Source organism: Molothrus ater, chromosome 15, assembly GCF_012460135.2.
Source record: "Molothrus ater isolate BHLD 08-10-18 breed brown headed cowbird chromosome 15, BPBGC_Mater_1.1, whole genome shotgun sequence".
NCBI lineage: Eukaryota > Metazoa > Chordata > Aves > Passeriformes > Icteridae > Molothrus > Molothrus ater.
Window position 1 is genome coordinate 11,797,711 of NC_050492.2, and position 13,454 is coordinate 11,811,164.

General features: G+C 52.1%; 1 protein-coding gene across 1 annotated transcript in view; it reads right to left on the reverse strand.

The window, feature by feature from the left end:
* Positions 1-3,601: 3,601 nt before the first annotated feature.
* Positions 3,602-13,454, reverse strand: part of PDGFRB (platelet derived growth factor receptor beta) — a 33,009-nt gene continuing 23,156 nt past the window's right edge. Inside the window, exons 17-23 of the mRNA XM_036391788.2 lie at positions 13,316-13,434; positions 12,098-12,220; positions 10,607-10,718; positions 10,224-10,323; positions 10,009-10,114; positions 9,187-9,425; positions 3,602-8,680 (exon numbers count right to left, since the gene is read on the reverse strand). Coding sequence (XP_036247681.1) covers positions 8,530-8,680; positions 9,187-9,425; positions 10,009-10,114; positions 10,224-10,323; positions 10,607-10,718; positions 12,098-12,220; positions 13,316-13,434 — 950 coding nt within the window. The 3' untranslated portion in view covers positions 3,602-8,529. The remainder of the gene's footprint in view (positions 8,681-9,186; positions 9,426-10,008; positions 10,115-10,223; positions 10,324-10,606; positions 10,719-12,097; positions 12,221-13,315; positions 13,435-13,454) is intronic.

Below are 13,454 nucleotides of genomic sequence, written 5' to 3' on the forward strand. Positions count from 1 at the left end.
AGACTGGCAGGGGCCACTGCACCATGCTGGGGTTTGGGAGAATCCTGATGTTCTCTGGCTTCTGCCACTCCAGTGCCCAGGGACATTTATACACTTTTGCCTTGCATGGGGACACAAAGTGTCCCCACACTTGCAGGCAGCAGATTCCATTTTATTTCAGGAGGACAAGTCTCACCTCAGGCCCAGTGCTGGCTTTGGGACCTGAGGACCCTCAGAGGGCATGGCAGACCCCTCACAACAGACCCACAAAGGCACTCCAGCCTAGGGCAGCTCCCAGGTGGGAAAAAGGCAGCGAAGATGCCAAATTATTTCGTGTAACCAAAAGTGTGATCCCTGGTGCAGAGAGGGGTCCTGTGGCCACACAGGATCACCCCCAAGCCCCATGCCAGCTTCACCACCTCCCTGGCAGGGAGGGTGTTGGGGTCCAGCATGCAGACCCCTTCTGGTATGGGGGCACTTGGGAACCCCTGCTCTTTCCTGTCCCCATAACCTCCAGTCCTGGGGCTCAGAGTGACCCTGTCACCCCCAGGCAGCCACAGGGCTCAAGCACAGACCCTTCCTCCCCCAGAGCCCATCCTGCCCTGCTGCTGGGAGGCTGCTGGGAGCTGTTCTGTAATTGGCAGCCTGGCAGGCACCTCGAAGTGGTAATTAAACTAATTAGCTAATTAGAAGTGTTAGTAATTAATAAATCAGGTACTTTGTTAACCCTCCACTGGGCTGTGGGTATTCCAGAACAGGTGTGAGGGGAGGCTTGAAGCTAACCAGTTATCCCAGGGACACCCAGGATTAGCAGCTCCCGTCGGACACAGGGAGCCCCTTGCTCCCTGCTCTGTCTCTGGATAACCTCAGGCTGCAGCAGAAGTTCAGGGCTGTCCACAGCAGCTCTGGGGTGGGAAGTGACAGCCATCACCTGACAGTGCTGGAAGGAAGGTCCAGGCTCTGCCATCTGCCCCAGCTGCAGCCCCAACAGCAGGGAGGGGACAGGAACCACCTGACAAGAGAAGGGTTGTTCCAAAATATCTGCACAGAGGTGGCTGTTGAATCTGCACCTGCAGTGCCCTGAAAGCCTCCAGAGCCTGGAGGGGAATGGGCTGCTCCAAAGGGGGCACTTAGAGAGGCACCAGCAGGACAAGGCCCCGGGGCCAAGAGATGAGAGCATGGCTGACTGTCGGGGATGACTAAGAGTCATGGGAGCATGGAGAGCTCTTGGGTTTGGCCAGAAGGATGGCTGGAGACTGTGAGGGAGTCCAGAGAGAAGGAAAGGCAGCTTCTGGCCAAAGAACATTTCCCCTCAGCAGTTTTTCCTGGCAGGATGCAGGGAAGAAGAACATGAATTAGAGGCAGCATGGTGCTCTGGGGGGCTCCTGCCCAGAGCTGGGGGTTGTCAAGCAGCTGGGCCACAGGAGATGTCTGCTTGATTATTCTTTCCTCCTTTCAAGCCAAAGGGGCTTTTTAAAGGATGTTTGTTTCCCTCCTTCTTCTTTTTAAGGCTTCTTTTTTTTCCAGGAACAAATGCCAGCTCAGAGAGAACTGACTCACCAATGTGAATAAGTATTAAACCAGACAGGTTCAATAGAGAGAAGGGAAACAATCTCTCAGCCTTGCTTCTTCTCTTTGAGGGGGCCCCTTGCACAGCATCTCTGCTGGCAGTGATCCCCAGGTGACAGCCTGGACTGGGCACACCTGGGGATGCTCACTGGGACAAGCTTGGGGTCTCTCCCTCTTTTGTGTCCCTCTCTTCCTCCTGCACCCCAAATCTTATGTGCAAGCAGTAGCTCAGCCACAGGAGTGCTGCTGAAACTGCAGCTCTGAGCACAGGGCAGGGAGGCTCTCAGAGAAGCTGCAACCTTACTTTGAGCAATCTGAAGCCCAGGAGTATCTGTGGAGGCCCTGCTGGTTGTGAAAGTTGGGATGAGACTTGCTCAGTGCCTGGTAGACTGGCTGGGGAAGGGGGAATGGAGGCTGCTGTGAGCCCTGGTTGGGAGCACTGGAGGCTCAGTTGTGTCCCAGGCTGGGACCCCAGCACTGAGCACAGCTGGCCATGGTGCCAAGCCTGCCTGAACTGCCCTGCAGCAGTTTGGGGACACATGTGGAGCACCTGTGTCCTGCTGGTACTGAGCTGTTGGTGCCCCACAGCTCCTGGGTTTGTCTCTGCAGTCTCTCTGCTTCCCTGAGCTCCTCCATGGGGTGTCTGTCTCATCACTGGAGAGGAGACTTGTTTTGGGGTGGGGGAAATGCCCTGCTGGGGGTCCCCATGTTGTCCTGCTCGTTTCCAGCCCCAGGACCCCACCCCAGCACAGGCTGACATGCAAAAGGTCTGCTGGGTAGGGATCAGTGGGAGCCTGCAGGGTTCAGGCTGAGCTCTGTCCATTCCCCCTCTCTGCTGTCCCCCCAGGCCTTTGATGCAGCCTCTCTGGACAAAAGGGGATTCTTTTTCTCCCTGCTGATTCAGCTCCTGGAGAAAAATGCCCTGACTGAGCCGTGCCAGGTGACTCAGAGCATATCTGGGGAGAATCAGCCTGAGCTGGTCAGGGAGGCTGCAAACCTCCACTCTGGAAAAATGAGCAAAGGCAGCAACCCAGGACAGGCAGGAACCCAGGAAAGGCTGGAAAAGGGAGCCTTGCTGGAACCTGGACCTGCTTGCTGCTGCACTCCATGCCTTGGACCTCTGGGTACACAGGGAGCTTCCAGGGGCTGAGGGAGGCACAACTGATGCCAGTGGGGGCTTCATCGTGTAGCCAGAAAACCGGGTCAAACTGATGTGATTTAACCAAAAACCCCTCTTTGCAGCAAGCACGTGGCTCAGAGAAGGTGCAAACATCTCTGCTCTGCAGTTTGAGATGGATTTTGGGGCAGCAGTTACATTTGAGCTAGAGAGGAGAAAACTTTGGGCAAGACTCACAGGGTGCTTGTCTCTCATGGCTGGGGGACCTCAGTGCCTCTGAGAGGTGACTGGGGAAAGGTGATAGGAGGGGAGAGCACGTGGATCTGAGGGAGTGGGTGTGGGGAGCCAGGATTTTGGAGTTGCAGCTTTTGAGGGCATCAGCAAATTCCTCATGTTAGAGGGAAGGAGGAGAGCTGGGCAGGGGGGCCCTGTGTGCTGCAGGGTGGCTCCTGCTGGTGCCCTGCCCTGTTGCTGTCTCCAGGCCCTCCCACTGCCCTGAGCTATCGAACTAGGTGGGAAAATCAGTGCTGTGGTACCTGCATCTCCTTCAGCCCAGCCACTGTTCAGTTTGTCATTTCTCCTGCATGCCCACCCTGATCTGAGCACAGCCCCAGCAATGCTCCAAGGGGCCAAGCCAGTGGGGATACACATGGGAACAACTCCTGGTGTCCTTCCCTCCACCCACAAGACCCACAAGCTGCACAGCCACCAGAGATGGGGCAGATCCTGCCCCTTTTCCTTACCCTGTCTCAGGGCTCAGCTGCTCCCTGCAGTGCTTCTCCCTGCCTGGCTCCCAGCTGGGCTTTCACTAAGCACTGGGGTCATGCACAGAGTATTAACATGCTTAGCTTTCACCCACCACAGGGTTAAGCTGTGTTCCCAGCCCCATCTGAGTGGAAGCAACCAAAAGCAGGCAAATAAAGGAAGAGATGGGACTTTGAAAAATGAAAAACACCTTTATTTTTAAACTCTTTCTTTAAAAATGTATTTGTAAAAGTTTACAGCATAAAAATAATCTCATGGCTATAAATGTGACATAGTACAAATCCTACAAATACAACTGTAAACCTAGAAAAGTGTTAACTCTTTGGTACCTTAGTCTGAACTCTGTTTTTCCCTTTGCCCTCATGCTGATTTAGACAGACAGCATGGAGATAGGTGCTGCTGCTGTTCAGAAAGGCTGCAGAGGAACAGTGTGATGCCAGCAAGCCAGCACAGCAAGATGGGGAGAGGGCACACTTTGGGCAAGATTGGCAGTTCTGGTGCAATCAGCCCATGAAGGAGAAACAACAGGAATGATGGGACACTGCAGGCCTCCCAGCACAAGCTGCCCTTCCTGCCTCCTCCCCCCCCAGGCAAGAGTCCTCTCTCCAAAGTGCTGCTGGAGCAGCTCCCCTGCCTTTGCCAAAGCCAACCAGATCCACCTTGGCATTTCCCAGAGGCCTCAGGTCTCCAGGTGAAACATGGGAATCATGCTGGTAGCCCAGAAACCCGTGTGCTGGTCTATAAAAACTTATTCTTAGCAATATCTGGCCTGCTTTGGACAGGTCCTGCAGATGCCATGGTGCCTCCACTGTTACACTCAGCATGCAGGCAGGGCTGGGATGTGCTGCAGGAATGACCTGTGTGGCCCTGGAGCTGCCCTGGCTGCTCTCTGCCTGGCAACCACCAGAGGCAAAGGATGCCAAAAGGGCCACCAAAGGGCAACCTCTGTGCTCTCCAAGTGGGAGCACAACCAGGCTGCATCCAGGCTCCCTGATGATCCTGGAACCCGAGCTAGGCACTGAGCCCAGCCAGGGCTCCTCCTCACACGTGTGTGTTGGAACAGGGGCTTTGTCTCCTTAGCACTCTGTGAAATCCCCTTCTCCAGATCTGCCAGCTCTGCACAGACCTTGGGCTTCCTCGCAGGCAAACCCTGAGTGCTCAGTGCCCTGTATTTGTGGTGCTGTCTCCCCACAGCCCGGAGCCCTGGCTGGGAAGAAAGAGAAGAGCTGCTTCTCACTTCTGGCTGACTTCCCCTGGCTGCACATCTGCACTGCGCTTCTGCCCCCATCCCCGTGGGACCCTGCCACAGCCCCCCTGGCAGGTGAACAGAGACAATTTAGTTACAAGTAAAGTCCACTGTGCTCTAGATTTCACACAACACAAACAAACACTAAACGTGACACTCGCGCTTAAGGAAATAACACACTCAAACTGAGAGGGACAAAAGGATTAAAACCTGTGCACACATCAGTCTGAGGAACACCTAAATGTGGAAAGAGACACCAGAGTGCTGCATTAGTTTCTGGGATACACATATGAAATAGTGACTGGCAGTAGGATTATGCATATACTGGTTCTGATAACAATGTAACAGTTGTAGAGTAAAATATAATCTACAAATAAAAAGATATTGCACTAGAGATGGGCCCAAGCTGTGGCATGTGTTCCTTCATAGGGGGCTCAGTTTGGATCCACCTCTAAACCCAAAAACACACCCAAACAAAAATACTGATTATCAGAACAGAAAACCCAGTGGGACCAGTTCCCTTCAGAGTCTCACCGGAGAAATGATGGCTACAAAACTGATGGGCCCAGAACAGGCAAACCTTTCTCCTGGCCCTCACCTGCCAGGCCATGCAGGGACTGGAGCAGAGAGAGAGGGAGTGTGGGGCTGGATCTGTCATGCCCAGCTCTGCCAGGCCCTCTCTTGGAGGGATGCTTAGCAAAATATGTTGGCTTTGTCCAGCTGCCAGCTTGTCCCTGGCTGAGAAGGTCTGGTCACTGCAACTTGCTAAAGGTGCTGTGAAAGGTTGAGTAAGGACAGGAAAATACCACAAAGTGCAAGACTCAGCCCTTAAAATCACAGGCCAAGGGCAAGTATTTGGTCATATTCCTCTGGAGTGCAGAATGTACCATTTTGCAAAGTCTGGCGCACCTACTTTGAGAAGGAATAGGGAGGTGAGAGTAGCATCTCAGCAACAGCCAGAACAGATTTTGATGCAAATAATAATTCCAGTAAATCTACAAAAGGGACAAAATGCAATAGGCATTCAAATATAGCTAATGCCCAGCTAATAGGACAGGATACCTGAGCTCCCCCAGCAGGGAGATCTCCCCTTCCAGGACTGTGGAAACTATTTGATAGTGGGAAATTAGTAATTTAATTAGCAATTAAATCTGTACAAGATGAAGTTTAGAATAGGATTTTTGAAATAAGCAAATGGCCAAAGGGAAAGTGAGAAGGTGTATTGATGGAAATCTTTGGGCTGGAGGGAGGTAGTAAAAGTAGCTCTCTCAGATTGCTCTGGTTGCTAGAAGTATCTAATATTTTTATTAGTCAGTCCAGCCCAAAAATAACAGTTTGTTAACAAAATTTGCTGATGACCCAATGTCTGGAACAGCAGGGAGTAGCTTGGTTAGTAATGCTGGAAGTGTAGAAAGACGTAGATGCCTAGATTGGTCAGAGGATGACTCCAAGCTCTCAGTATGTTGTGGCTGGGAAAAAGCCAAAATTATCCAAAGCTACACCAGATAAGTTGAGACCAGCACAGGCCAGAACTGATAATGCCCTGTGTGAGCTGTAGGTTTGACGTCACCTGGAGTACTGGGTACTTCTGGTCACCTTTGGTAGAGAAGGGTGAATTAAAAATGGAGCTGGTGCAGACAGGGGCTGTTAGGATAATCTGATGTGCCATCCTCTGGGCTCAAGTTGCAGCGACACAGATCCTACCAAGCACCTTACATGTTTAAAAAAAAAAAAAAAATCAAGTGATCTGACCCAAAGGATCTCATAAATTACTGCTTCTCTGCAGTGAGGATTATTTAATGAACTGTGGCCATAGGAGATGGCTCCTTCATTACAAGCAGGAGGAAACAGAGGATGGAAAAACAGTTGTCATTCACAGTATGTTTCTTATGGATGGTGGGGAATCTGACCACATAGGCTGAAAATATCCTCTGCTGGCTGCCAATAAAAGTGCTATTTCTTATGTTCACATTTTACCAAGGACATCAGCCCACAAAACACCTACTCCTTCTTTAGCTGCATAAATGGCAGAACTGGAATGGTAGAAAACTTTAAACAGAAGCTGTTCTGCTGGGGATTTCTGACAGAAGTTCCATATTTTTTAAAAAATTATTAAATTCTCAGTGGCTCTGAGGTGGCAGAAGCCCAGTAAGATGCTGACTGAATTTCTGATTTTGTAAACCTGCCTGTGCAGTTCTTGTAGGATGCACAGAGAGATGTGCATGAGTAGGGCAATGAAGAGTTAATGGGAGCAGGGGACAAGCAGTGAACAGAGCTCTGTGTGAAGTGAAACTCATTTCAGAGAAAAACCTGCTGTCTTCTGTGGTGTCAGAGCTGTGGGTTTGGGGGTCCAGCTTTCATCTCTGCTGAGGTGGGGCTCACAACTGATTTCCAAAGCCTGGTGCTCCTCCTGCTTTGGGTCTGCTCATTCAGTGCCAACTGAGAGCACAAGAAGCCCCTGACCCATCTGTGAGAAGTGGGGAAGGAGGGCGGAAGCAGGGGGAGCCCATTTAGTTTACAAAACACTCACCAAGAGAAGGGAATCCTCTCCAATTCCTCTTGCCCTGCTTGGTTCCCTGTGACATTTCACAGCCCTGGCAGGCTGCAAGTGGCTCTGCCTGACCCCAGAAGGTGGCAGGGTGTGAGATACAGCTCAGCTGTGACCATGGAGCTTCCCAGCCTCTCTCCCTCTCTTTCTTTGGAGCTATCCCTGGGTTGGTGTCCTGGTATCCTTATTTCTGCCCATAATCTTGCTGTGACTCAGGAGGGAAGGGTGAGCCCTCCCATTCTGAGAAGGGGTGTTTGGGTGAACAGTTTATCAAAGGTGAGCCTTTGCTTCCCAAAGATAAAGCACAAGGATTCTGCAGCTGGCGTGGTTATATGATTTCCCAGCAGATGAACTGGGTGTAGTGGCAGTAGATTAATGAATAACCATATTGCTTCCTTATACTGGCCCTGGCTAGTGGATTAATATATTTGTTCCCTTTAAATCTTCAATGGAGAATAATTAGCTTAGTGTCCACACAGACAACACGAACAACAGTGACTGCCCTCCTTGCTTCTATAACCAAGTCATTGTGAGGGCATTTGGAGCTCCTGGCATGTGCCTGGGGCTCCTGGTGCCACGCTGGGCACAGAAGGGTGTGACAGCCTCCAGGGGGATGCAGAGCTGTGCCCCAGAGCTGTGAACACCTGTAGCGCTTGTGATGCTCCATCCACCATGGAAGCACTGCCAAGAGAGGAAGATGGTAATTCTGTACCTCCCAGACACTGGCTGGCCTCTTCAGGCTTGGAGGAGAATCCAATGTACTCCTGACCTCCAGCAGCTGAAGGCTGGTGTTGCAGGTCCTCTACACCCCAGCAATGGGCTCCAGGTGGATGATCTGTCCCAGTGGCATTTCACAGAACCACAGTGTGGCTGGTGCTGAGACCATCAGAGAAGTGCTGGTGCAGAGGAGACGAAACTCTGTGCCATAGAGGAGAAAAAGGGTGGAGTGTCATCTTAGCAATGCAGAAAGTGGCCTCTCATGGAGATCCAACCATGTCTTCCACTTGAAAAGGTGTTGGTCTGTGAGATGTCTCCCTCCTGCAGTGGTTTGATCACTGAGGAGGATGTGGCAGTGATCTAGAGGGTGTCTGGCACTGAGCCACCTCTTTTTAAGGGGGAAGGGGATGACAGTGGGGAAAAGTCTTTAATTCCCCACCCAGCACTGGGAGACAGGAGGGAAGGAGGAATGCTGGGGCAGGTGGGGATGTCCTGATGTACAAGCACAAGCATGGCTCTCTGTGACATCTGGGTCAGCCCCCTCAGCTGGCCTCTCCATAGGGAGATGCAAAGTCAGCCCAGCTCTGACTACAGGAAACTCTCCTCCACTTCTTGGTGTCCTGTGGTTGGCTCCTGGCAGCCTGGTTGTGGGTCAGATTCCTGCTCCTCGTCCTGCTGGAGGCCCAGAGGGCTGTCACAGGATATTGTAGATGATGTGTTGGCCTCGTTCAACATAGAGCTGAAGGGAGACAAGAGGGAGAGAGAAATGAGTGTCTTGTCCCAGGTCTGTGGGTGGGAGAGGATTCCCAGAAACTGGGAAGGTGTTGAGTTCCCAGCAGCCTCACTCTATGTGAGTAGCTTCCCCCAGTGGAACAGACCATACCAGGAGGGTCTATCCAGCCCTCAAACACAACACATGGCTGGGTGGGTTCTACAGAACGTGGTTCCCTGCCTGCTCCCCTCCCTGTGAGTGGGGCTGCTTGTCCTCAGCTGTGCTGGCTGACGTGCAGGGATGTGACACTGTGCCCTATCTTAGCTCATGCCCCAGCTCCTCTGGTTCATCTCCACCCTTGTGGGCTCATGCAGGTCACAGCACCTCAGATGGGGTGACACTGCCCTCCTTCTCTCCCAGTATACCCACCCCTAGTCTGTGCCTCAACAGAGCATCCCCATTTTCTCCTGAGGTCCCCGTTTCAGATTTGGACAGCTGGGGCAAAGGACAATGCTCAGGAGTAATGTTCTTACCTGGCCCTGCTGATGGAGGCCTCCTGGGGGAGGTCAGAGCTCCCCTCAGGTTTGGGGTCGGGAAGGGGGATGATGTAGTCGTTCTCCCCCCCGTGCTGGTGCACGGCTGTGTAGAGGATGTGGCTGCTGGGGGAGCTGGCAGCCAGGCGGGCGTTGTTCAGCACGGGAACCGCGGGTCTGGTGCGCACGACCGCGGGGTGGTCGCTCTTCATGAACTCCTCATCCACCTGCTGGTACCTCTGCTCCCACAGGAGGTGACCAAAGAAAGGGAGAGGTCTTGTGAGTGGGGACAATGCACTCATGTTGGGTTTCCTTGTCCTGCCTGCCAGGTTTTCCTAGAGGGGCTGGTATCTCCTAGCTGGGTTCAGCTGCTCTTACTCCAAGAAAGATAGGCCATGGACCTTTCCTAAGGGAGAGGTCAGTGGCACAACTTCACAGCTCCAAAATACCACACGGTTGGAGGCAGGATTTTGATCTGCTGCCAGTTCTGATTTCTGCAGTTGCTGAGTTACCAGCTGCCTGTGTGGCGATGCAGTTGTCTCAGCAATGTTCCTGGGATGCCCAAACCACCTTCACTGGCTGCTCCAACTACTGCAGCCTTGGTCACAGCAAAATCCTCTGCCATGATGAATGCCCACATGTCACAGTGTGTGTTCTCTGTTCCCTCACTCTTGATGAGGCTGCTGACTTGCACAACCTGACCAAAGACTCCTGAAGAAAGTCCAGACCAGACTAAAGACTGGTGTCCAAAGCCTGACTGAGGGCCCTCACCAAGGCACTGACGCCCTTCTGTCCCTCCAGCACAGGGTCCTTTGGACATACCTTCCTGTAGCAGTCCACCAGGAGGTTTCCCATAAGCACCACCAGCTGTGAGAAGGATGGCCTGATCTCAAACTTCTCCTCCCAGCACTTCTGCATGATGCTGTAGCTGCCAAGAGGAAAGGAGAACACTGAGTCAGCAGGTGAGGAAAACAGGTAGAAATGCTTCTGTGGCATGTAGAGCACATCCAGGGGAAACACATATTGACAGCACTTACATCTCATCAGAGGCGTGGGTGGGTTTGGACATCCGATATCCACGTTTGATGGCGTTGTAGAACTGTTCATTCATGGGCAGCTCAGGGTATGGAGTCCCTCCTGGGGGTAAAGGGAGAGCAGGAATTAGGCTGCAGGATTGCCTGCCACCCTCCAGCCAACATGCATTTCACACCAAGGTTTTCTTATTTCTTTACCTTTCTTGTTTCATTTCACTTCCAAATGCAACGTGAGCATGGGGAAGAAGGAGACAGGGAATGAAGTGCTACTCTGACTGGCAAAGTAGGGACTTGGAGGTTAGAAATGCATTTTTGTTGTTTTAGAAGGGATCCTGCTAACATGTTATCAGAACTACAGACACCACCATGACCTCCAGGGCACTCACCTAGGGTGAATATCTCCCAAAGAAGAATCCCAAAAGACCACACATCGCTCAGGGTAGTGTAGAGGTTGTTGAAGATGCTCTCTGGAGCCATCCACTTAAGGGGCAAGAAGGTCTAAGAGAGAATCAAAAATGAAACAAGAAGAGAGTCAGCTCTACCCCCAGCAGTTGTTTTAACAGATAAAAGCCTGACACCCAAATTACAAGCAAAGAAGAGCCTTCAGATCTGCCTGTGAGTCCAACACATCTGTTGACATCTGCTGTCAGTCAGTTCTGGGAGGGACCAGTTGCCTCTTTCTTTGTGCAGAACAGACCCAGCAGGCAGGAGGAAAGAATGGATGTGCTGTGTCCATTTCCATCCCAGCCTGCCATGATGAATGCACACATGTCACAGTGTGTGTTCTCTGTTCCCTCACTCTCAATGAGGCCACTGACTTGCACAACCTGACCAAAGACTCCTGACTTTGGAAACCTGAGACCAGGCTGGAGGAGGCTAAGGGATGACCAGAAAAGAGCCATCCAGCTTCTCTTCTGTTCTTATTCACTCAGAGTAATAAAAACGAAAGCCTCACTTGTCCAGCTTGTATGCAGAACTGGCTGCTGCTCCTGGGATTTGCTTGCACAATGAATACCAAAATAATCTCCAGGAAGGATTGCAAAGGGGCTCAGTTTCATTTCCCATTTTGGACAGGAAACCAGCTATGTCAAGGCTGGACTGAAAACCCCAACCCTTCTGGGGGAGGGTCCCCATGACCAGGCTCTGAGTACCTGTTTGACAGCACATGGGAGAAAGCATGAGAGAGCTTTGCAGATTCGATAAAGGTGGGGGTTTAAGGCACCTGTCTCCATTCTCAGCCTCAGTTTCTCTGGGAATTACATGTCCTGTTTTGCTTGGGATTGGAGATTCACAAATGCCTCAGGGCTGGAGTGGATAGGCTGTTGTTAAAATCACAGGGAAATGCTTTCTGGCAAAGCTCAATTACAGATTTATCCTCCTCTGCATTGAAAGATTGGAGACATCTCTCTGGAAAGTAGCTGCTTGCAAGAAAACACTTCTTCTTAACTTGTGGTCTAGTGGTTAGAGCAGAATCCTGTGAATCTCTTCCCAGAGTGGTCAGTGAGTCACTACAGCCCTACCAAGCTGCCTAACCTTGCCCTCTTCCTGCCTGAAGCTGAGGACCACACTCAGTGCTAGCAGGATGCAGCACTGCTGCTGTGATCAGGACAGTGTACAGGGGACAATCCCGAGTTTTGCTACTTCAGGTTCTTCTGTAAAGAGCCAGGAGATGGGGACAAGCAAGTCTGCTACTTGACAGTGTGCAGAGCAAACAAAGTGAAGGATGGTTGGCTGTTGACATCATCTCCTGAGAGTCCTGCCCTGTCACCACCTCTGGGCACAGTGGTGGACAGGTGGCTCACAGGGGGACTATGTAGGGGGTGCCAGGCCCAGAGCCCTGGGAAGAAAGAGCTTGCAAGGCTCACATTGGTACTCACACTGCCCTTGGAGATATAGTTGGAATCCCTCATGATGTCCCTCGCCAGGCCAAAGTCACAGATCTTCACCAGCTTCCCCTCACAGATGAGGACATTCCTGGCAGCCAGGTCACGGTGCACACACTGCAGGGGGGACACAGAGCACTGTCACTGTGAGGAGCCTTCACACAGCCTGAGAACACAGCCCAGCTCCAGCACCAGCCCACGCCTGGGGCTGCAGGGACAGGAGGCACCTCACGCCATTTCAGGTGTCTCCTTCACCTCTGGGGACAATCACGGCTCCACCACCAGCAGAGCTAACACCTTTTTGCTGTTTGCCTGGACTGCTTCCTCCGTGACTGCATCAGCCATGCAGATCCAGCAGGGGAACCTGACCAGCCCAGCAGAGAGGGGATTGCCAGGGCTGGACCCAGCGAGGGGACTTGGTGGGCTGGGAGGAGGGGGTGTCTCTATCTCTGTTTGGACAACCCAGCCGAGCAGCCTGAACACATCCGAGTTACACCAGCCTGGCTTGTGCCTCCTAGTCTGCCAGCATGATGGATGTTTTCTGTATGAGCAGCCCTGACATTTGCTGTGGGAGCACTGAGCATGCACTTCTAGGGATCAGACTGTCTGGCTGGGGGCACAGAGCCAGGAATTTCTCTCTGCATTGATGCCATTGACGCCTTCTGTTAGCTCTGCCCTGTGTGATGCTTCACACAATCCAACTATATTACTGCCTGCCCTGGGCTAAGCCAGACCTTAGGAAGCCCAGAGCCTAGACCTCCACAGTGGCTTAATTTCCACTGAACAAGCACTTCTGATGAGCGCTGGGGTGCTCAGAGCATGCAGTGCAATAAGGGTGTCTAGGAAGAGTAGTTGCTTGCTGCAGAGTGCCTTGTGCTTTAGCTCCCTGCAGGCTGTTTGGTCATCCCAGTAAACAGGGATGATATAATGCCACAGCTGTGCTGAACACGGCTCAGGAGGAGCAAGAGTCAGGGAATTTCAGGTCTGAAGCTCAGTGTGAGCCAGGGTTAGCTGTCACATGCAAATACAGTCATGCTGATCTCCAGGACTGTGTTTCCAAAGGGAAGTGGTCAGCAGCTCTTCAATTGCACAGCCACTTATCCCACAAGGAGTTTGGCACCGACAGAGGAACAGTGGGAGGAAGCCGACCTCAGGACATGGCAGAAAACACACTGCTGGCCACCACCACGACAGACCAGCCAGCATACGTACATTTTTGGAAGCCAGGAACTCCATCCCATTGGCCACCTGGAAGCTGAAGCCCACCAAGTCCATATAGCTGAGGAGTGGAGACTCATTTATCAGTGTCACCCGGTCTGTCCTTTCAGGAGCTGGAGGGCAAGCAGAGATG